Source organism: Nannospalax galili, unplaced genomic scaffold (assembly GCF_000622305.1).
Source record: "Nannospalax galili isolate Female #2095 unplaced genomic scaffold, S.galili_v1.0 scaffold95, whole genome shotgun sequence".
NCBI classification, from domain to species: domain Eukaryota; kingdom Metazoa; phylum Chordata; class Mammalia; order Rodentia; family Spalacidae; genus Nannospalax; species Nannospalax galili.
In genome coordinates, this window is record NW_008342393.1 from 781,187 (window position 1) to 803,447 (window position 22,261).

At 51.1% G+C, this 22,261-nt stretch overlaps 1 protein-coding gene across 10 annotated transcripts in view; it reads right to left on the reverse strand.

The window, feature by feature from the left end:
• Nucleotides 1–10,343: 10,343 nt before the first annotated feature.
• The window catches only part of Ubtf (upstream binding transcription factor), a 14,258-nt gene continuing 2,340 nt past the window's right edge, over nucleotides 10,344–22,261 (reverse strand). For 3 of the 10 annotated variants that reach the window (XM_029566000.1, XM_029565998.1, XM_029565997.1), the window contains exons 2-20: nucleotides 21,354–21,478; nucleotides 19,649–19,824; nucleotides 18,704–18,787; nucleotides 18,462–18,617; nucleotides 16,241–16,305; nucleotides 15,849–15,969; nucleotides 15,404–15,514; nucleotides 14,923–15,056; nucleotides 14,647–14,788; nucleotides 14,365–14,406; nucleotides 14,143–14,256; nucleotides 13,902–14,057; nucleotides 13,394–13,549; nucleotides 13,198–13,308; nucleotides 12,690–12,778; nucleotides 12,403–12,592; nucleotides 11,575–11,622; nucleotides 11,407–11,478; nucleotides 10,344–11,312 (exon numbers count right to left, since the gene is read on the reverse strand). In XM_029566000.1, coding sequence (XP_029421860.1) covers nucleotides 10,899–11,312; nucleotides 11,407–11,478; nucleotides 11,575–11,622; nucleotides 12,403–12,592; nucleotides 12,690–12,778; nucleotides 13,198–13,308; nucleotides 13,394–13,549; nucleotides 13,902–14,057; nucleotides 14,143–14,256; nucleotides 14,365–14,406; nucleotides 14,647–14,788; nucleotides 14,923–15,056; nucleotides 15,404–15,514; nucleotides 15,849–15,969; nucleotides 16,241–16,305; nucleotides 18,462–18,617; nucleotides 18,704–18,787; nucleotides 19,649–19,824; nucleotides 21,354–21,411 — 2,439 coding nt within the window. In that variant the 5' untranslated portion in view covers nucleotides 21,412–21,478 and the 3' untranslated portion in view covers nucleotides 10,344–10,898. Of the gene's footprint in view, nucleotides 11,313–11,406; nucleotides 11,479–11,574; nucleotides 11,623–12,402; nucleotides 12,593–12,689; nucleotides 12,779–13,197; nucleotides 13,309–13,393; nucleotides 13,550–13,901; nucleotides 14,058–14,142; nucleotides 14,257–14,364; nucleotides 14,407–14,646; nucleotides 14,789–14,922; nucleotides 15,057–15,403; nucleotides 15,515–15,848; nucleotides 15,970–16,240; nucleotides 16,306–18,461; nucleotides 18,618–18,703; nucleotides 18,788–19,648; nucleotides 19,825–21,353; nucleotides 21,479–21,599; nucleotides 21,624–22,154 lie in introns of those variants that run through there. The other 7 variants (XM_029566002.1, XM_008838174.2, XM_008838173.1 and 4 more) reach the window with 4 other exon arrangements.

Consider the following 22,261-nt stretch of genomic DNA (forward strand, 5'->3'; position numbering starts at 1 on the left):
GTCCGTGCGCCCCTCCCCCCGCCCCCCACTCCAGCCCGCCTCTCCCGGGCGGGGGGTGCGGCGCGAGCCCGGAGCGCGCGCGCGTGCCGCGACCGGAGGATGGATGGATGGAGCGAGCGAGGACGCGAGCGTGCGCGCGCGCGCCCCTCTCCCCCCTCCTTCCGCGCGGGCGCGAGGCCAGGCGCGAGCGCGCTCCAACCTCCTCCTCTTCCTCCTCCCGCCCCTCCTCAACACCCCGCCCTCGCCCTCCCTTCCTCTTCCTTCTTTCGCTTTCGCGCGCCCAGCGACTGCTTGCGCCTGCTAGAGGGGCCCGAGCGCATGCATCTGCCCCGCGGCCGCAGCTCGGCAGCATTTGCTCCAGGGGGCGGGGACCGGGAGAGGAGGAGGGGCGCCACGCCGCCGTCCAAAGTACCGGCGGACGAGAACTGGGGCGGGGAGGTGGGCGGGGCTTTCGCGGGCTAGTCGAGCCAATCGCCGAGGCTCCTCGGCCCCAGGAGGCCCAATAGGCTGGGGGTGGGTGGGGCAGCGTTCAAGGTGAGGTGCGCGGTGCGCCAGGGGCGGAGACTTGGTGCCGTCCCGGCCGGCTCGGGGGCGGAGGCAGCGGGTGGCGTCGAAAGAGAGCGCCGGCTCCTAGCCGAGCCTGGGACGCCTTCCGGCCCAGGCACCCCCGCCCTTCCCCCGGGGCTCCCCGCTCTGCTCCCCGCCCGCTCCCCACTTTTGACCCCGAGGCGTGCCGCCGCTTCTGTAGAGGACGGACTTGAAATGGGGCGTAGTTAGGATTCGGGTGGAAAACCCTTGGAAAGGGTCGGTCCGCACTCGCTCTCGTGGTTTCTGGGTGGGTTACCACCCACTCCAGGCCTACGAACCGAGAAGAACCCGGGAGCTGAGGGTCTACGGCCGAGGGCGGAGGGCGAGCTGCGTCCTTCTGCAAGGAGCGCGCTTCCCGCCCTTGTCCTAATTTAGATCCCACACCTGCTCGTCTTTCCTCCTTCCGGAACCCACGCTGGACCTTCCACCTCTTGGACAGGCTGCCTGGCACTGGCCAGACTTTCCCCCGACCCAGCGCTGCGCTACTGGGTATGCCCATGGCCGCATGCGCTTGCCCCTTTACCTTCTGGAGCAAAGATTTCTTTTCTCAGCCATAGAAGGTGTTCAGACGGGCGATTCCATTTAGGTGACCGTGGCCGGTGCCTTGAGACTGTTCTGTGACAGCCCTTTCACTTTAAACTGAAATCACATACTTTGAGACCATCATTGACTCTTTAGTCTTCAGCAAACACGGAGGTCGAAGTAGCTAAGATCAGACAGGCATTAGATCTGAATCTAACTCGGTGGACTTGGCAATGAGCTTCTTGTGCCTTAGTTTCTTCCATTGCTAGCAGGCATAATGATAGTGCTTATGTGAAAAGTAACTCAGTGTGTGTGAGTCTCTCTCTCTCTCTCTCCCTCTCTCCCTCTCCCTCTCCCTCTCCCTCTCCCTCCCTCCCTCTCCCTCTCCCTCCCTCCCTCCCCTTTCTTTCCTCTTTTTGAGACAGGGTCTCCCTGTAGCCTCAGCTGGCTGGCCTTGAACTCAACAAAGATCTGCCTGCCTCTGCCTCCCAAGTGCTGAGATTAAAGGCGTGTGACACCACGCCCAGCTGGAGCCTGGTATTTCTTAGCTTGTTATTTTTTGTTTTGTTGGGACAGGGTCTCCCTGTAGCTACAGCTAGTTTGAACTATCTGTATAGACCAGACTGGCCTTGGTCTCATAGATTCACCTGCCTCTGCCTCCCTGGTGCTGGGATTAAAGGTGTGTGTGCCACCACTCCCAGCCCCCCTCTTTAGCTTGGTTTTTCACTTTTTGACACATCCTGCCTCAGCATCCTGAGTGCTGGGATTATAATCCTATACAGTCACACCAATTACCTGTTTGAGGGTTTTTTTTATTATTAATTTCTTATGTGTATGACTATTTTACCTTCATGTGTAACAGATGGTTGTTAGCAATCATGTGTACTGGGAACCAAACCCAAGTCCTCTGCAAGAGCAGAAAGTGCTCTTAACTACTGAGCCATTTCTCCAGCCCCAGCTCCTTAACTGCTTTTGTTGTTGGGTTTTTGTTTTTTGAGACAGGGTCTCACTATGTAGCCCCGGTTGGAACTCACAGATATCTCCCTGTCACTGCCTCCCTAGTGCTGTGATCAAAGGCATGCACCTTTAGCTGGTATTTTAACAGTACTCTCCAGAGACTGAGAGACAAAGATGAAATAAGACAATTGTGCTTCCTGAGGAAGTTCATAGTATCCTGGAGTAGGAAGACCTGAAGGAAAATAATTAAAAAATAATATGATAAAAAGAAAAGAGGTTGCTGGGTATGGTGGCACACTGGTACTTCTCTAATCTCAGCACTTGGGAGGCAGAGGCAGGCTGATAGTTTAAGGCCAGCCTGGTCTACATAGTAAGTTCCAGACCACTCAGGGCTACATAGTGAGACCCTGTCTCAAATAAATAGGAACAAGAGACTCTTAGAGTTCAGAGGTGAGCAGGAGGCATCAAAGGATGTAATGTCAGGAAAGGCTTCTTGGAGGGTAGCATTAATCAGAAGGCTATGAGAGCACTAGACAGTCCAATGATAAGTTTCAAAATGTGGATCAGGTTGGAGGTAATGGCACACACTGTTATGCCAGTACTGATTTTAGGGCACTGAGGCCAAAGGATTATAGCCTGAGCTACATGGTGAGACCCTAGCTAAAAACATAACAAAAAGAATATGGATCAAGCTGAGGGCGAGCTGGAACATAGGGATGGGTGGGGCAGCCAGACACAGGATATAAGCAGGCCAGATCATATAGAAGCAAGCATGTGCTGAGGAGTCAGTGGACTCCACAGGCAATGAGGAATGCTCTGTGGGAAGCATCTGGCCAGATTTGTGCTTACACTTGATCTCTCTGGAGTCTGGAGGATAACTGAGAAGCAGTAGATTTTATTATTGATTGAACTGCTCGAAGGAGAGGGAGGCCCTGAAAACACTTTGAAGATGAGGAACTTACTGAAGGACCTGAGAAGATCCAGGAAGATAACACATTTGGTTTCAGAGATACTGGGATTGCTGTAGGACCAACTGGTGGAGACTCTCACAAGATGGTTGAACTTGAATCTGGAGCAAAGAAGTAAGCTAAGCTTGCAGAAACATCTAGAGCATAGCCTCAGGCTTCTGTCTCCCACCTCCATTTCAGGAGTCTCCCTATTGACACTGGTTTGTTTCTTACCAAAACATGTCTACAACATCCTGCCTTAAGGATTTTGCACATGCCCAAGAAGCCCTTCTGGCTCCTCCCTGTTTATCTAAATCCTTCCTCATATTCCCACCAGTGTCTGTCCTCATAGCAAACTTTCATACAATGGATCATCCAATTCATTCAGCCCTTGGCCCTGGCTGCTGTATGGTGGTAGCCTCTTTGGGAACATGTCCAGCCTCCACAGTTAACACCAGTTAATAAATACTAAGGCCTGAGCTGGTTTGGGCCGTGGGTGAGGCCCTGGTGTTTCAGCAGTAAGCAAGGAAGATGGGTAGACCTTGTCCTGGTGGCATTTATAGAGTCCAGCAATGCTTGACATAAAAAACAACAAGCCCGAGGCCATGCATGCCTTTAATCTCAGCAGAGGCAGGTGGATCTCTGTGAGTTCAAGGCCAGTCTGGTCTCCATAGTGAGTTCTAGGTCAGCTGGGGCTACAGGGAGATTCTGTCTCAAAAAGACCAAAAAAAAAAAAAAAAAAAAAAAAAGATAAGTGTGTTGTTTTGTGTTTTGCGATGTGGTAGTGTTTCCTTCCTTTTTCCCCCACAGAGAAAGAAAAAGGGGGGGGGGTGGTGGGGGGGGGGGGGGGGGTTCAAGGTCAGCCTACTCTGTGTAGAGAGTTTCAGACCAGCCAGGGATACACAGTGAGACCTTGTCTCAAAACAGACAAACAGGATCTGGAGAGATGGCTCATTAGTTAAGAGAACTTCTTGCTTTTCCAGAGGACCTGGGTTTAGTTCCTAGCACCCACATGGAGGCTAACAACTGTTTGTAACTCCAGTTCCAGGGGATCCAATGCCCTCTTCTGACCTCCACAGCATTGCACAACATGAGTTCGCTTACATACAAGCAGGCAATACACTTACCCACATAAAATAATAAAAATATAAATAAATAATAAAAATACATAAAAACAGCCGGGCGTGGTGGCGCATGCCTTTAATCCCAGCACTTGGGAGGCAGAGGCAGGTGGATTTCTGTGAGTTCAAGGCTAGCCTGGTCTACATAGTGAGTTTCTGGATGGCTGGGGCTACAGGGAGACCCTGTCTCAAAAAGACCAAAAAATAATACACAAAAACAAAAGGTTTATATATTTATAATATATATAATATTATATATAATAATATATCTATATTTGTTTATATATTTATTTTAATTATGTGTATGTTGTGTGTGTCTGTGCGTGGTTTTGTATACATGCATATAATGCCCACAGAGGCCAGAAGAGGACTTTGAATCCCTTGGAGCTGGAGTTACAGGCAGTTGTGAGCCATCTGACAAGGGTGCTGAGCAATATGTGCTCTTGACCACTAAACCATCTCTCGTTTTTATTTTTTTATGCGTATGAGTGTCTTGTCTGCATATATGTAAGTGCAACCACATGCGTGTACCATGGAGGCCAGAAAAGGGCATTGGATCCTCTGGAACTAGAGTTACAGATGGTTGTGAGTTGCTATGTGGGTGCTGGGACCCAAACCCAGGTCCTCTAAAAGAGCAGCAATAAGTGAACCATCTCTCCAGTCCCCTCTAACCACTACCCTTTTTTTGAGACAGGATCTCATGTAGTCCAGGCTGGCCTCAAACTGACTAGGTAGCCAAGGATGATCTTGAACTCCTGAACCTTCTGCCCCTACCTCTCAAGTATTGGGATGACAGATGAGTGCCATCATGGGAGGGTTCACAAAATGATTTTTAAAAAAAAGTTATTTCGGAGGTACAAGGAGGTACACACTAGGGTCCTGTGCATATTAGGCAAATAGTCTACCACTGAGCTACAGTCTAAGCCTTCACAAGAAGTTTTGAGTATAGATATGATCAGAGTTTTTAAAAGTATTTTATTATTTTTGTTTTAAATGCATGAGTGTATTACCTGTATGTATGTAAGTGCATCCAGGTCCTGCAGTGGGCACCGGATTCCCCTGGAACTGGAATTACAGATGTTTATTTAGCCACCATGTGGGTGCTGGGAATGGAACCTAGGTCCTGTGCAAGAGCAGCCAGTGCTCTAACTGTTGAGCCATCTGTCTAGCCCTGTGGTGAGAGTTTTCGATGGTTTGGTTTGGGGACAAGGTCTCTACATAGTCCAAGCTGGGCTAGAACATGTAATTCTTCTGCATCAATCTCCTGGGTATTGGATTACAGGTACATGTTATCATGCCCAATTCAGCTTGTGTGTGTGTGTGTGTGTGTGTGTGTGTGTGTGTGTGTGTGTGTGTTTGATGTAGAGTTATTTGTGCATTTCTTATTTTCGAGACAGAGTTTTGCAGTATAGGTCAGGATGGCTTCAGACTCACCATGTAGTTCATGATCAAACTCATGATGAATCTTGTCTCAGTTCACCAGGTTCTGGGATTTCAGGAACATGTCACCACACTTAACTTATTTTTGTTGTTGTTTGAGACCAGGTCTGTCTATGACCATGCTGTCTTAAACTAGATTAAAATGATCCTTCCCCTGACCCTCCTGAGTAGTTAGAACTACAGGTGTGCTCCACCTCAGATTTGTGTGTTTGGAGCTTTTGAAACAGGTACTCACTCTAGTCCAGGCTGGGCTAGAACTCACTATTTAACCCAGGCTGGCCTCAAACTTGAGGTGATGTTCCTGACCTGGCCTCCTGAGTGCTGGGGTTATAGCCATGCACCACCATACTGAGCTTTTTTTTTTTTGAGACAGGGTTTCCCTATACCGCCCCCCCCCCCCCGCTGGCCTGGAACTCACAGAGATCTGCCTGCCTCTGCCTCCCAAGGGTTGGGATTAAAGGGATGCACCACTACACCTGGCTCAAATTTTTTTGTTGTTGTTGTCTTTTTAAGACAGGGTCTCCCTGTAGCCCCAGCTGACCTGAACTCACTATGTAGACCAGGCTGGCCTTGAGCTCACAGAGATCCTCCTGCCTCTGCCTCCTGAGTGCTGGGACTAAAGGCGTGCGCCACCACGCCCGGCTTCAAATTTGTTCTTAAGACCATTTTCCTGCTGCATGCAGAATGGACTGGGGGTGAGGGAGGGCAAGACTGTAAGCAGGAAAAGCAGTTCTAGCAAGTCTTTTCCAAAGGTAAGCAATGGTGGTAGCTTTGGTAGGATGGGAATGGGCACTGTGGAGAAGGGAGGAAGATTTGAGAAAGGTTTAAAATGGGAAACAGGGGCTGAAGAGATGGCTCAGCGGTTAAGGACACTGGCTGTTCTTGCAGAAGACCTGGCTTCGAATCCCAGCACCCACATAACAGCTAAGAACTGTCTGTAACTCCAGTTCCAGGGGATCTGACAACTTCTGTCCTCCACGGGCATTGCATGACTAGGGTGCACTTACCTACATGCAGGCAATACACGCATACACATAAAATAAAAATAAATAGATCTGTCTAGGTGTTGGATCAAACATGGAAGTGATATGGGGAGAGAGGAGTGGAGGATACCACTCTGATTTCAGGATAGATATCTAAGTGGTTGGTGATAATTTTGGGTCTTGAAGTAACAAATATGCCTTCGAGATACCCCAGAGGGCAAAGAATGTTCACACATCTGTACAAGGGTCTGGTATTAGATCATTGTATGCTACTTACTGTCACAGAGTACCACAGTCTGAGTAAATTATAAACCATAAAGCATGGCTCTCAACACCTGATGAGAGCCTTGTGCTGTCAGTGTGGTGGGAGGGTGAGTGAGAAAACACTTGGGTGTGTGTGGCTGCCTTCATCCTTTCCATCAGGCTCCCACCTCCATAATGCATTAATTCATTTCTGAGGGTCAGACTCTCGTTACCAAATCATCTTTCTCTTTTTTTTTAAATTTGAGACAGGGTCCCCCTGTAGCCCCAGGTGACTTGGAACTTGCTATGTAGTCCAGGCTGGCCTTGAACTCACAGAGATCCTCTTGCCTTTGCCTCCCCAGTGCTGGGATTAAAGGCGTGCACCACCACGCTTGGCACCATATCATCTTTTTAAAAAAAATTATTTATTTTTATTTTATGTGTGTGCATGTATTTCCTGAATGTAGGTAAGTGCACCCGTGTCCTGCAATGCCCGAGGAGGTCAGAAGAGACTGTCGGATCCCCTGGGACTGAAGTTAAGGACAGTTGTTAGCTGCCATATGGCTGCTGGGATTCAAACCCGGGTCTTCTGCAAGAACAATCAATGTTCTTAACTGCTTGAGCCATCTCTTCTGCCCCCCCATATCATCTCTTAAATGTCCCACTTCATCTGGGCGTAGTGGCACATACCTTTAACCCCAGCACTTGGGAGGTAGAGGCAGGTGGATCTCTGTGAGCTCAAGGCCAACCTGGTCTACATAGTGAGTTCCAGGACAGCTGGGGCTATAGGAAGACCCTGTCTCAAAAAGACCAAAAAAAAAAAAAAAGTCCCACTTTATGGGACTAGAGAGATGGCTCAGCAGGTAAAGGCACATGCCACCAAGCCTAAAGACCTGAGTTCAATCCCTGAGACTCACTTGGTGGAAGGAGAAAACCTACTCTAGCAAGCTGTTCTCTGGCCTGTACACATGTGTGTACCCATGCACACATACATAAGCAAACAATAAATGTAATAATTCTTTTTAAAAGGTCCCACCTTTTACTGCCATTACTGTAGCAATTACATTTCAACATGAGTTTTGGAGGAGACATTCAAACCATAACAAGCAGTGTCTGAAGATACCGCCTTTTATTTTTGGAGTCTTACCATGAAGCTCAGACAGGTCTTGAACTCATGGCTATCCTCTAGCTTCAGCCTCCCAAGTTCTGAAATTACAGGTGTGTTTCACTAGGCTGAGCTGGATGCCACCATTTGAAATGGTTCCATAAGGGTGATAACTGGGAGTTTAAGGGAAATACATGAAGATCCAGGATGGTATGGCTGGGGAGGGCTGAGAGCAGCAGAGTGGACCCAGAGGGCAAGACAAAGGCAAAAGTGTTCCCTTGGAGTAATGATAGTGACTGCCTAGCATAGTTACTGGGGAATCGGGGGGATGATGAATGGGGACTTTTTGGAAGTTTGGCCAGGAGAGGCATTGAGAGGGAACATTTACACAGATTCATGGCTTTGGCGTTCAGCCATTCACCTGTCCAGAAACCTAGCCAAGGTCCATTCAGGGAAGTCAGGCCTTAACCCAGAAAGCAAGTCTTCTAGGGCTGTTCACTTGCCATCAGAAGCCTAGGTAGAGTTAGGAGAGTCTTGACTAAGCCTGGCTCTCCCCAGTCCTCCCTGATAAGCCATACACTAACCACAAAGGCTTGCATGTTGAAGGTTCATTACCCACTGGGTCATTATCTTCTTTCCCAAGGCAATGCCTTCAAGGCAAAAATGCATCTGCTCTCTAACTTCAATCCGCAGTAACTACAACCCCAGGTGAACAAGCTGAATTGCAAAAGGGCAGGAACAGCAGTCCAGAATAAGGAGGTGGCCTGTGGAATCTTTAGGAAAGAGGAAGGTGGTTCCAGAAGGGGCAAACTAGACTTCCAGGAGTTCTATATGAAACCTGTTGTTGGATCACCCTTGCCACCCATTTTTATTTATTCCAGTGACCAGACAGAAGTCAAATATTTTTTTCACTTTATTATACAAAAAAAAAAAAAAAAAAAAAAAAGGGAAAACAAAACTTCCACAATTGGCCCTAAGCAGGGGTAAGTCACCTCTAAATCACTCCCTCCCACTTCCCAAGGTGTCCCAAATTGAAGTGTGGTTACTGTTGAAACCTACAAAACACTCAAATAGAAAACTGGGGACAGAGGGTTCCCAGTGCCAAGATACACTCTGGGTGACCTCTGACAGCACCCACCCTCATCCCTAAAGACCTGACTGTAGGGTAAGGATCTTCCAATTTTTGGAACTGGAGAAAAAACGTGTTTTTGAAAACATATGTCACTAAAGCATAATAGTTCATGGGACTCAAATATAAATGGGTTTTTTGCAAGTCCTCAGGAACTTACAACCCTGGTACCTAATGCTGAGATGAGTGTGTGTGGGGTGTCATTCTTCAGACATTCCCCACCCCAGTCCAGGCAAAGATGTCCCTGCCCCCTGCCTTGCCTTTGAGAAAGAACAGTAGCTGGGCTGGAGTCCCACACTTTGATGGAGAACCCACTTTCCCATTCCTAGTTTTCATTTAGAGGGGGAAGACGAGGCAGCACAAAACCCAAGCGTAAACAAATTTTCACCAACTTAAATCATGGGTAAGGTGACTTGGCTTACGATGGATTCTGAGCTGGACTTGGTGGCACAAACCTTTAATCCCAGGACTTAGGGGGTGCGGATTGGGGGGTGAGGCAGAGGCAGGCTCGGATCTCAGTGAGTTCTAGGCTAGCCTGGATTACATAGCCAACTGAGGCTCCAGGGAGACCCTGTCTCAAAAAAAAAAAAAAAAAGGAAGTCAAGACCAGGGACTGCTGGCAACAATTAGAGGGACAGCCATAGAAATCGCCTTCTGCAGTCCCTTCCCCAGATACAGGGACTGGGGGCAAGAAGGGGAGCAGACCTGAGAAATTAAAGGAAATGGGGGTGGCCAGAGGTCACAGGTGAAGGCAGGAGTAACAAGTAGGTAAACTTCCCAGGACACTTCCTGAAGCCCAGGTTCCAGGCCCAGAAGACCCCTCAAAGGAGCTGGGAGATCTTTTCTATCAAAGAAAAGCTTTAAGGCTCATGCCATCATCTGCCCCTGTCCACCTTTCCACTGGACAGCAGGGTGCAGCAGCTCAGACACACAGCCTTGGCAGAGGCAAGCTGGTATAGGAAGCATCAGGTGGCTTCAGTGGCCTCCACAGTAGGCCCAGAGGGCAGGCACAGTGGATGATGGCAGGTCACCAAACTTTTTTCCAGATGTACAAAAATGGAGGTGGGCTCTAGGACAGAACGAACCCCTTTTCTCCTAGACATACACGGACTCGCATATCCATACATGCACCCATGCTATATACAGGGTACGTGTACACACACACACACACACACACACACACACACACACACACACCTCTCTCTTTCTCTCTTCCACACGAATCAAGACCATTTTTAAAAAGTCCCAAACCTCCCCCACTAAACCCCCTCCCACTCCCAGAAATGACAACAGAGACGGCAGCCGAGATCGGTAGGAAACGTCTCGTTGACAGCTCAGAGCTTAAAAAAAAAATATATACACATATATAAAAAACATTCTGCCCCTCCCCCACAAGCGGGTCCAGGCAGCTCCTTCCTGCAGGGGCAGGGGAGAGGGCAATGAGTGGTGCCTATTTTCTCAAAGGCAGCACCTTCCTCTCCCTCCAGTTCCAATGTGGGGGTCCAGGCAGCAAGCCCCTTTGAGAAGGAAAGGTTCCTCCCCGAACTTCCACCTTGGTGTGGGGCTGTAGGTGTGAAGGGCCTCCCTTTGGGACACTTCCCCACCCCCAAGTCCCCGGTCCACTGTCCATGCCGGAACCACAAGTGCAGAAGAGGGGTGGGGTGGGCCGGCCCAGTGCTGGCTCAGTCTGATGGTTGCTGTCCCTGGAGGACCCCCAGGGCTGATGGCTCCAAGGCTGCAGAGTCCTAGCCTGGGCTCCTGCAACCCCCTACCCCCACCGGATTTTGTTTAAAAAAAAAAAGAAAGAAAGAAAGTGGGGGAGGCTGGGGGCGGGGGACAGAACATGAGGAGAGACAAAGATGGTCAGTTGGGGAGGGGAGCTCTGTGGTGGCTCTCCTTGGCTGCCCAGGGGAATTGAGCCTCAGTTGGAGTCAGAGTCTGAGGAGTCCCCTGAAGAGGAAGAACTGGAGCTGCTGCCCTCGGACTCATTGTCTTCATCCTCATCATCATCATCATCATCATCCTCATCCTCATCGTCATCCTCATTCTGGGGGAAGAACTTGCATTCACCAAGTGGCCTTCCTTGTGGTCCACAATCCTCCCTCCCATCACATCCTGTCTACCTACCTCATCTCCGTCCTCACTCTCGTCTTCACTGCTGGACTCAGAGGAGTCCCCACCATCCTCAGAGGACTCCCCATTCTCATCATCTTCCTCTTCATCATCCTCATCATCATCATCCTCATCCTCATCTTCTTCATCCTCTTCCTCAGACTCCTGGGGAATGAAGAGGCATATCAGAAGCTGGGCAACACCCACCCCACCAGACCCTGCCTTACAGACACCCACCCATCTGGGAAGGGTTCCTTACTGATTTGGACTGCAGCGTGGCACGGCTGGACTTGGGGTTAGGGCCTCGAAGCTTGGTCATGCTCTTACGTTTCTATGAGAGAGGATAAGGATTTGAAGGGGCAACTCTGACTTCCAGCCCCTGCCAAGGCCCTCTACCTCCCACCAACTGCCCTGCTCTTATACTTACATTGGAGATGTATTCTTTGTATTTTGCACGGTCATGGGGAGACAGGCTCTGGGGAGAGAGGAGGCAAAGGTCAGAGCATTCCCACCACTACTGCTGGCTGTATATACTGACCTTCACTGAGCAGAGGGCTGATCATTCATATACCATCAATACCTGTCTTTACCCTCAGCCTTCCCCATAGTATGGGTCTTTGCAGAGACCTTGGGGGCTCAGAACAGCTCTTCTTTCTACTTCTGCCACAAGGTAGAAGAGGCTCTGAGTCACCCTGAACCGACACCCAGTTTTCATATCAAGTTCCTCTAACTGCTATGCTCAAATGGCAGCTCCACATTCAGGGTCTTCCTCAACTTCACTATCCATCCCATGATGAATCATGAGGCCTGGCATCAATTCCACCCCCACCTCAAGTCTTTGAGCCAATGATGAGATGATGCGGCTTCACAAATTCTAGAATACCTAATCCCTACCTGGGTCCTTGGCCTGTTGTGTGATGGGGGTAGTGGAAAAATTCAGGTGATTTCCCTTCCTTTACAGATCTGACAGCTCAAAGCACAGAGGAGAAGCTCAAGAGGCTGAAAGCTTAGCCAGGGCCTAGGAGAAGTCTCCTGGTCCTGGCTGGAAGGCGGAAAAGGCAGTCTGATCTGATTTGAATTTTCTACTTACTATGTAACCTTGGGCAAATTACTTAACCTCTGAGTCTTGGTTTCCTCAGCTTTAAAAGTACCCATTACCCTGTAGGACTACTGTATCACTGGAGGAAATCATACATGAGGACCAGCTAGAATGATTCCTCCCTTTCCCTTCCAAAGTCTCTGCCCACTCTCTCACCTTGAGCCAGAGGTCTAAGAGCACTTTGTACTCCTTCTGCTGCTCCTCGGCCAGCTTTTTATACTGCTCTTTCTGGCTTTGGGAGATGCGCTGCCAGCGGCTGCCAATCTCTACCATGCGCTCCTTTAGTGGCAGGTGGTTCAGCTCCCCATTAGACAACAACTCCTGGGAGAACTTCTGGTAACCGTTCCTGAGGGGTGGCATGGCACAGGGGTGGTGAGGATCCTAAACCAGATACCTGCCAGCCCTGACCCTCACACCAAGGCAGGCTCCTGCCTCAGGCTTACATGGGAGGTTTTTTGGGCTCCCCCTGGAACTTCATCTTCTTGGAAGAGTTCGTAGCTGCTGGAGGGGCCCGCATCTCACTCAGCTCTCTCTGTGGGGAGAAACTAGAAAAGTCATACACACCCACGGCCTGCCTGATATTCTCAAGCCTTAGCTCACTCCTTTTTTAAGTTTTTTTTGGTCTTTTTGAGACAGTCTCCCTGTAGCCCCAGCTGGCATGGAACTATGTAGACCAGGCTGGTCTTCAACTCACAGAGATCCACCTGCCTCTGCCTCCTAAGTGCTGGGACTACAGGTATGCGCCACCACACCCAGCTCACTCTCCTTTTATGTGCCAGAAGAGGAGAAAAGGGGAGAAGCTGCCCAGCACAGTTGTGTATACTTGGAATCCCATGACAGGCTGAGGCCCAGGTAAGGAAGTTAAGAGACTGGTCCAGGGTCCCAAGCAAAGCTGGCACTTCTGGCCCAGAGCCTATTTATACCAAGGCAGGGGGCCCAGCCCCTTCCCACCTCATATCGCTTTTGGTCTTCTGCTGCCTTCTTAATCCACATCAGCTTCTCCTTCTTCTCCATGTTGTTCCAAGTCATCTCCATGGCTTTTAAGGCTTTTACTCGGTCATTCTGGGGACACAACAGGGGTATCAGCTGTAGGTGGGGTCTCCTGATGCTGGAAGCTACGAAAATACCCTTCTCCACTCCCTGCCACCTTGAAGCGGGCCAGGTAGTCTCCAATGACACTTTGCTGCCAGATTTCTTCAGCTCTTTTGGGCGACTCAGGCAGCTTGCCCCGCTCCTCACGTTCCCCGCTGGGCTTCCTCTCAGACTGTGCCTTCAGCGCGGCCTCGCGAGCCTTGTACTTGGCCTGTGCGGAAGGCGTGGGTGTAATCCTGCGGGCCACCCCTAGGTGGCGCACCAAGCCCGTCCACCAGCTGCACCTGGCGCTCAGCTGGGAGGGCGGGGCCTCAAAAGTAGGGGTGGTGCAGAGGTCCCAGGACTCCGCCCCGCCCACCGGACACTTCCCAAGGGAGCCGCGAAGCCGAAGCCGCTGGCTGACAGCTTCCCGCCTTCCGGCTGCGCACACAGAGCTCCCGCCTCACCATCTGAGCCCTGGCACATGTGTGGGCCACACGGGTGCGGCCCTAAATGAGTGCACGGAAGGAAGTGGCCCAGGCAGCCCCTAGGGAAGACTGGTGCCGGGCTTTCCAAGGCCTGACCTTCTTCTTCTCGGACAAGTCGTTCCACATGCGGGCCAGCAGGCGGGTCAGCTCGCTCTCTGAGAGCTCAGGCCGCTCCTCTTGCAGCTGCCGCCGCTTCTCCTCTGAGAAGATGAACATGGCCGACACTGGCCGCTTGGGCTTTTCTGAGCCGCCCTAGGGGGTAGAGAGGGTCAGGAATTCAGTTGCCAGGGCCTCCAGTTGGCCTCCCCACCTCACCTGGCTGCCCTCCTGTGCACACCTTGCCACTTTCCTGGGAAGGTTTCTTGGAGGCGGGGCTGGTGGTCTGCTTCTTACTGATGTTCAGCATCTTCTCCTCCCCCAGGACCCGCTGCTGCTCCTCCTCAGGCAAGCTCTGGGCAGGAAGGAGAGGGGCATGTGGCTGCGGCAGGCAGACTCCCTAGGCTCAAGACTGCCTGCCAAACCCATGGGCAGCCCACCACACTACTATGACAGCACTCACCTCGAGGAACCTGAGCAGCTCTACCTCATAGTCTTTCTTTTTCTGGGAAAATAAGGGGACTCAGTTAAGACAGCCTTCAGCACTCTGGGTCTGTAACCCTCAGCCAGGCCATCAGACCTGAGGTGTCTGCTTTGACAGACACAAGCTAAACAGAGCACATCAAGTTGGAAGAAGATGGCAAAAGCAAATGTGACCCATGACCAACTTAGCCTGGGTGGGGCAGACCTCATGCTTTAAACCAGTACAGGGCCCAAAGATCAGGGTGGCTCCTGCCCTGCACACCTGGTCACACTTCTTGTGATAGGCATCCTTTTCCTTCTGAGAGAGGAGCTTCCACTGCTGGCTGCATAGCACCATGCGCTCTGTGCTGGGCACATCCTTCATGTTGGCCATGAGCTCTGCGCAATACAGCGAGTAGCTGTTCCTATTAGATTCGGAGGAAGGCAAGCCCATGAGCAATGGGCAGCAGGCCTCTTTGCTACTCAACCTGGGCCAAAGTCTTTCACTGGCCCAACTTCCTGGCTGCCCACTTGCCCTCCCATCCAGGGCAGTGCTCACGGAGGTGGCTTGGTGGGTCGCCCATCAAACTTGTCCTTGAGCTGGCGTTCGGCCTTGGTGAGGGTAGATTTGGTGATGCCCTCCTCACTGATGTTCAGCTCGGGGTGCTTCTGGATATAATCACGCATAATCTCCTGCAGAATGAGGTGGGGGAGCGGAGGGTAATGGGGTATGGGGTTAGCTGGGGCACCGGAAGGGGGAGAGCCGCTGGGGAGGAGAGGCAGGGAGCAAAGCTGGGGATGGCCATGTGTCTGTGTGTCTGCTGTGTCATTCGCAACATGGTGTCCTGCTCTGCCCTAGCCTGAGATCTCATGGTGGGGCCTGGGGTTGAGGGATGGTAGGGGCAGAGGTAAGGGGCCCAAAAGGCCCCTCCCTCAATTGAGGGCCAGGGAATGACTGCCACCCGCACAATGCGGTGACACAAGTCGAGGGTAGAGGCTCGTGAAGAGCCGGATGGGGAGGAGCGCAGCGGAAGCCTAACCTCGTACTCCTTCCGCTGCTCCAGGGCCTTATGAATCCATTTCAGCCTCTTTTTGTCCGAGAGCTGAGACCACTGCTTCCCCAGGGAGTCCTTCACCTCCTTCGTAGTGGCCTGCAAACCAAAAGCCGTCAGACACACACAGGCAGCCAGGGGCAGGGGAGGGGGGTGAGGGGCACAGAGGCCCCGCCCCCTCGGGCCACAGGAGGTCACATAAGTGTCCCCCACAGGCCAGGAGGGTAAGGCGGAGAGGTAGGGATCCGCCTTGGTGCAAGGGACAGGCTCTCATACACACACTCATTCGCACGCCAGCTGGCCCAGGCCCTGTCCATGCAATCCTCCCCTGGGGAGGGGCCTCCTCTCCTGCACCATACCCAGCCACCTGGCGCGGCTCCCCCCTTGCCACCGCCGTGCGCCCTCCAACCCTACCCTTTGGCCAGACACTCACATCCGGCCTCACTTTGAGATACACCTTCTTCTCGTGGGTGTACCACAGCTGCTGGGGGGTTTTGGGCTTCTCAGGGATGTCCGACTTCTTGGCATTCTGGATAAGGTCAGGGTGATCCTCCCTAGCCAAGGGACGGGAGCAAGGGTCAGCAGGAGCCACTGCCAGGACAGACCCAGCTAGCTGCCCAACCCAAGTCTTCTAGGCCTTACAGGTGGGGCTTACTTAGTGGGAGTTTGTGGCTGCCTGCCTCTCCCTGCCCCTAAACCTGACACTCATTATATATAATAAGACTTCCATGTTTCATGGATGCTCAGCTCTGGTCTCCAGCCAGTGTCAGTGTATTCTACCACACCCAGTGTCCCATGGCCCTTCTCTGGGCTCTGCTGCCTTACCTGAATCGGGCCAGGTTTCGTTCGAACTCCTGTTTCTCCCTCTGGAAGTCCTGAATATATTTCATCTGAGGGGAGGAGGGATGGGGTCATCCAGGACCCAAGGTCTATTTTACCCAGAGCTACAAAAGCCACCCTCCTCTTGGCTGTTGTGCCTCGTGCTATGATGTTGGTGTGTGCTTTCAAGTGGGTTGGCTCACCATATATTAGACCTGGGAGTTACAGGGGGTCTCCCAGACACCCAATCTGCATCCTACTCTTTTAAGAGACAATGTCCCAGAGGGTACTGAATGGGAAGAGGCAAGCTAGGCCTACCCACCCCTTTCACCCAAATGATAGAACTCAAGTCTGGTGGAACTCTTATTGGTTTGAGCTGCCCCTCCAAGGCAGCCCACAGTGTCAGGGAGGCTGAGTCCTGCTTCAAAGGCAGGAGAGAATATGGTGTTAAGGGACCATAGAATGAATTCTTGTAATGCAAATCACATTCAATTAATGTCCTGAATTTGGGGATTTTTCCTAATCCACTACCTTTCGTTCTCCAGCATTTCTCACATTCTTTCCCAATTCTGACAACAACCCCTCCTGCCTCTGATCTCTTTCTCCAGGCTCCTGGAGCCCTTGACTCCTTTAGAACTCCTCCTTTCCCACTACTTCCCTCTGGCACTTCTTCCATCCTGGCTCCCATGTAACATCCATTTCTCCTTCATCCTATTTTCCAGGGTCATCAGAGTACTGGTAGAATCAGGGGCTCATGGTGACCAAACCAGATCCCTCCCTCTCATAAAAGTAGTACCGAGTGCAGAGAGGCAACTCATCTCCACCTACCATGCTTCCCAGAGAAAACCATAAACAGCCTGGCTTCCTCAGGCCCATCTTGGCTCTCCTCAGACAAAACAGTTTTTAGAGCTAGAAGGTACCTCACAGTTCTGGTTGATCCGCTACACTCCAAACACCAGGTGCAGAGATATGAAGTGACTTACCCAAAGCCCCATACATAGCCATTCAGCAGCAGTCAGGCCCAAATCTGTGTCCCCAGGTTAATGCCTCATCTACTCTCAAGTTTCTCTGTCCTTCCCTGGTTGTCTTTTAGCCTTTCCTCCAGCCCCCCCATCCCATGTTTGGTGTGTATAGTAACTGTCCCAATTTCTCATCCATGGAGTCAACTGCAGCTCTCACAGTTCATGCTCCTGCTTGGCTTGGGTATGGGTCATACATGGCTGGCTTTACCCAACCAACCTGGTTCCATTTTGGGTTCTGCAACAATGAGTCCACAGTCAGAATATGTGGATTAGGAAAAAGGGCTACTCAGTGTGATGGATGGTACCTCTGAGGGCTTGCTATGTACAACTCTCTCCTCTTCCAGCCAATGTGCCTTTGTCTCCTGCTGCCTTTCACCAACTTCTCTCTCTGCCTGGTCTCATCATCTAGCACCTCTTTGTGTCCATCTTTCTCCTCATTCCATTCCATGTCTTATGTGCCAGGCTCTATCACTGTTTTCTGCCTGTCTTCAAAGGACCTCTTGAGCTCTCTCTTTGACTGTATCCATTCCTGCCCAGAGGTTTGGATAACTTCCGACCAGATGAAACACCCGGGACAATCTAAACAGTGTTCTATTTCTACAGGGAACAGCCTGAGGCCAAGAGGAAGGATGTGTACCCTTGTGCATAAGGAAGAAAGCTCACTGATCATGTGGATGTGGCAGTGAGAGGAGCACTGGACAGGAGAATCTGGGGCTCCAAGTCTAAGTCCTGCTCTAGCATCATCATTAGTTATATGACCTGAGACACTCAACTCTTCCTGCACCTCAGTTCTTTGCCCACAAACATCAGGATAATCTCCTCTCCTGGGGTCTCTTCAATGAGTATATAAACAAGAGTGTATGAGATTATTCAGTGGGTGGAAAACCACTTTGAAGACCCACTGGGAGGATGTCTGTGTGTGAGAAGCCCTGTTCAAAACAGAGCACCAGCGGCTATGGAGTACAAGGTCACTATGAATGCCTTCCAGGGCTTTCCCTGCAATGGTGCCTGTCTGACCATGTGTGGGCCTAGGAGTGGGTAATCAGGTGGCTACCCAACACCCTACACTCTGCTGTGAAGACTCATCCATGCCCTAATATCAGAGTCCCTTTGTCTAAGATCTATCCCCACTAACCTATCCATACCAGCTGCTCCCAACTGAAAGCCACTCTGCCCTTCCCCCCTCCCAGACCCCCTCCCCCCACCTTCTTCTTTTCTGGAAGCTCCTTGTATTTCTTAGACAAAATCTTGGTCAGGTCCAGGTTGCTCATCTCAGGGTGGAGTTTTGCATACTTGGCCCGCTTCTCCATGAAGAAGCGGAAATAAGGGGTCAAGGGCTTCTTTGGGAAATCTGGGTGTTTCTGGAACAAGGACAACTTGTTAGATACCATCCATTCTTCAAACCATTTCTCCCCTACCTCTTGTGCTTCTCTTCCTGGTAACTCACCTTGAGTTTTTTGCCTTTGTAAGGATTTTTAACATGTTCCTGAGCATCAAGGATCAATTCTGTCAATGTACGGAACTTCCTTACCTGGAGAAAGGAAGTGGGGGTAAGGGAAATTGGGAAAAGCCATTCCATAAAACTGCCTCCTTTCCCAATGTTACTGCTATTCTCTACCAAACAGAACTTGCTGAATGAGGAAAGTAGAAGCCAATAGCCTATATTACAGGCAACTTCTGACCCTCAGGTACTAAGGAGCCCATGCCTCCTACAGAGGCCAAGGCAATTAGACACACTTAAGGACAGCCACAAGGGGGACTGCCCGACCTCACTGTATCTTCCATACCAGCACCTCATTCAATCCCCAGAACAACTTGGGCAGTAGAAGCCCCAAGACAGTTAAGTATTCAAGGCTACTTATATAGGTTGGCAGAACTGTGAATTTAGACTGTCTGTCATCCAGGCTACCTCCTCTCATAAGACATAAGTCAGAGCTAACAGATGAACATTCTCCTGCCTTCCTGGTGACATATTTGTTTCATTTTTTTCCCACCAGGAAAGATGAGGCAAGGGAATATGTAGATGTGTATTCATTTGTTTTTGGCTTTTTTTTTTTTTTTTTGAGACAGGATCTCCCTGTAGCCTCAGCTGGCTGGAACTCGCTAGGTAGAGCAGGCTGGCCTCAGAAGTACTGGGACTAAAGGTGTGCCTACCACATCTGGCAATGTATTCATTTGCGTCAAAGCTCCTTTAAACCCAGCACTTGGGAAGGAGAGGCAGGCTGATTTCTAGGAGTTTGAGACTAGTCCTATTTAGCAAATTCCAGGTCAGCCAAAGCTATGTAGTGAGACCCTGTCTCAAAAGGAAGGGAAGGAGGGAGAGAGGGAGGGGGGAGGAAGGGAGGGAGAGAAGGAAGGAGGCGAATGGAAGGAAAAAGTAGGAATCAGTTACCTCATTAGAAATCTCCACCCATTTGAGCTTGCACATATCTCCTGAAAAATCCTTAAATGCAACTTTTTCCCAGTCCATATGTGACTCTGTGGTTTTGAACTTGGAGCTGTCATTGGATGGAAGGTTGTTCTTCATGCATTCCAGCAAAGTTAGCATGTCTTCCTGGGACCAGCGGTCTGGTAGGATATAAGAGAAGCTGTTATAACTGTCTCATGCCACTCTCTTGATCTGCTCCCCAATCTTTGAGTTTTACCCCTCTTCCCAGAGGCCCCAGCTGTTTTCCATCTGAATCACTGCATCTCTCCTTAGACCTGGCTCAGTCGTAAGAAAACTGTGGCCATATTAGATAAGGGAAGGGACTCTGGACCAGATACTATCACATTTAACCACACTAGAAACTATGCCCGACTTACTTCAAAGTTGTCATTTCTAACAGGCTAGACTGCCATGGGCCCCTATTTGCTGTATGGGATGGAATGAAGCTACAGAGATTTGGTGGCCCTATGGGAAAACATCTTATCAGAAAGGGAGGGAATCAGGGAGGCAACAGATTTAAATGTGGTCAAGTTCTAGGTAGATATCCCAAACAAGCAAGGCTTGAGGGTGGGATATAAGGCACCCCATGAAGATGTATGTTCACAACTAGAAACTAACATTAAAGCCATATTCATTCCATCACCTGCCTCCCTCATAAGTCACTTTAAAGACCAAAACAGAACTTATGGCAATTGGGAAAGATGGAATGAAAGAGAACCACACACAGGCAAGCTCTCAGGGTCCTACTCCCAGAAGTACCTCAGAATTCCAAGTTGCCTTTTCAGTCCAACCCCTTTAGGGAGGCAAAAGGGTGTCTTGGGCCAGTTGTTTCCAGCCACAGCCTAGAGAGAGCTCAGAGCCTCTGGAAGATCACTGCCCTGGAAGGTACACTGGGGGAACAGCCATCTATGGCCAGGATGCAAAGGGCTCTTTACTTTCATTTGCATTTGGTAACCCCAGTCAGTGTTTCAGCAAAGAGGGTCACATGGAACCATAATCCCCTCCACTCCAATGTCCCACAAGCATTGCCAAATGCTCGGCTTCATCCTACCCTTCACCTCACAGACACTGCTGGATAAGGCAGGAGACTAATCATCCATAACTCCCCCTGGCCTGGGGTATTAAGCCACTAAACACTCCTCTCTACCTCCAACTGACAAAACTTAACTTTTTTTTTTGTTTTTTTTGAGACAGGGTCTCCCTGTAGCCCCAGCTGTTCTGGAACTCACTATGTAGACCATGCTGGCCTTGAATTTACAGAGATCCGCCTGCCTCTGCCTCCCAAGTGCTGGGATTAAAGGCATGCGCCACCACGCCCAGCTTAAAACTTTACCTTTTAATAGAAATACTACTACTAATTTTTATTGACTTGAAAAGTTTCTCCAGCACCTCTTCTCACTTCTCTCTTCCTCCAAAGTAAGGGTTGTACTTCAGGTTAACTGGGAACCCCGGAAAGCAAGCTTGCACAAGTCTTCCCTGCCCCTCAATCACAGCAGAAGGGGAGTGTGAAAAACACAATATATAGGCTCAAGGCCAAATAATCCAGATTTGGCCAAACCCCCAGCTGACAGATGTTTGAATTTTGTAATACTTAAGATCCGCCAATTCTGAGAATGCAGTGTGGAGGAACACTTCAGAAGGGGGTTAGTTCATTGGAGGGGGTCCCTACCTTGGCCTTTGGGGGTGGCCATTTCCAGGTCTGTGGGGCAGTCGGCTTCTCCGTTCATCCTCCAGCTGTCCAGCCACCTCTTCGTTTACGCTGGCCGGGCAACCCGGGGTAAAAGCCACCTCACCCTTTCAAAGACATACCAGACCCACTCAGGCAGGCTGAGAGAAGGGCTTTCTATCCCAACACCTCACACGAGGGAGGGGGCACAAGTCCCGGATCTCCGAGAAACCCAACCATGAGACTCACAGACTTCATCGCTCGAGAGGATGTAAGATTGAGCCCCTCTTCTTCCCTACCCCCACCCCCAGCCCTATACAGCCTGGCTCCGCGGCGTGCGCCCTCCCCTGCCCACACGAGACACTGCTCCCAGCTCCCGCGTGCTGCAAGCACCCGCCCTCCTTCCCCTACCCGGGCCAAAAAAAAAAAAAAAAAAAAAAAAAAAGAAAACTTCCTCCTCCTCCTCCATGAGCGCCCGCCCCGGGGAGGCCCCAGGCTGGAGGGCGGGGGAGGAGGAAGGGCGGGTAAAGGGCGCGCGCGGCCACGGAAGCGGGCACGCGCCCCAGTCTCCTCCTCCCGCCTCCCCCCGGCCGGTTCCCCCCGCCTCCGCAACCCGGCGGGGACCCGGACGCAGCGCAGCCGCCGCCAGCCCCGGAGCGCAGCGGCCGCACCGCCCCCGGGGACCAGATCCGGATTCCCGCCGCTCCCCCCCTCCCGATCTCCCTACGCTGTCCCCGCCCGTCCGGGCAGGCGAGCAGCCGGAGAGAAGCGGCCCAGCCTGACCCCCGCCCCCGAGCCACCCACCCGGGCTGGAGATGCTGCCACCGCCCAGCCACCCCGACGCGCACGGAGGAGCCCGGCGCAGAGGCGCGACCGCGGCGGGAACCGCCGCCTCCTCCCCCGAGCCTGCG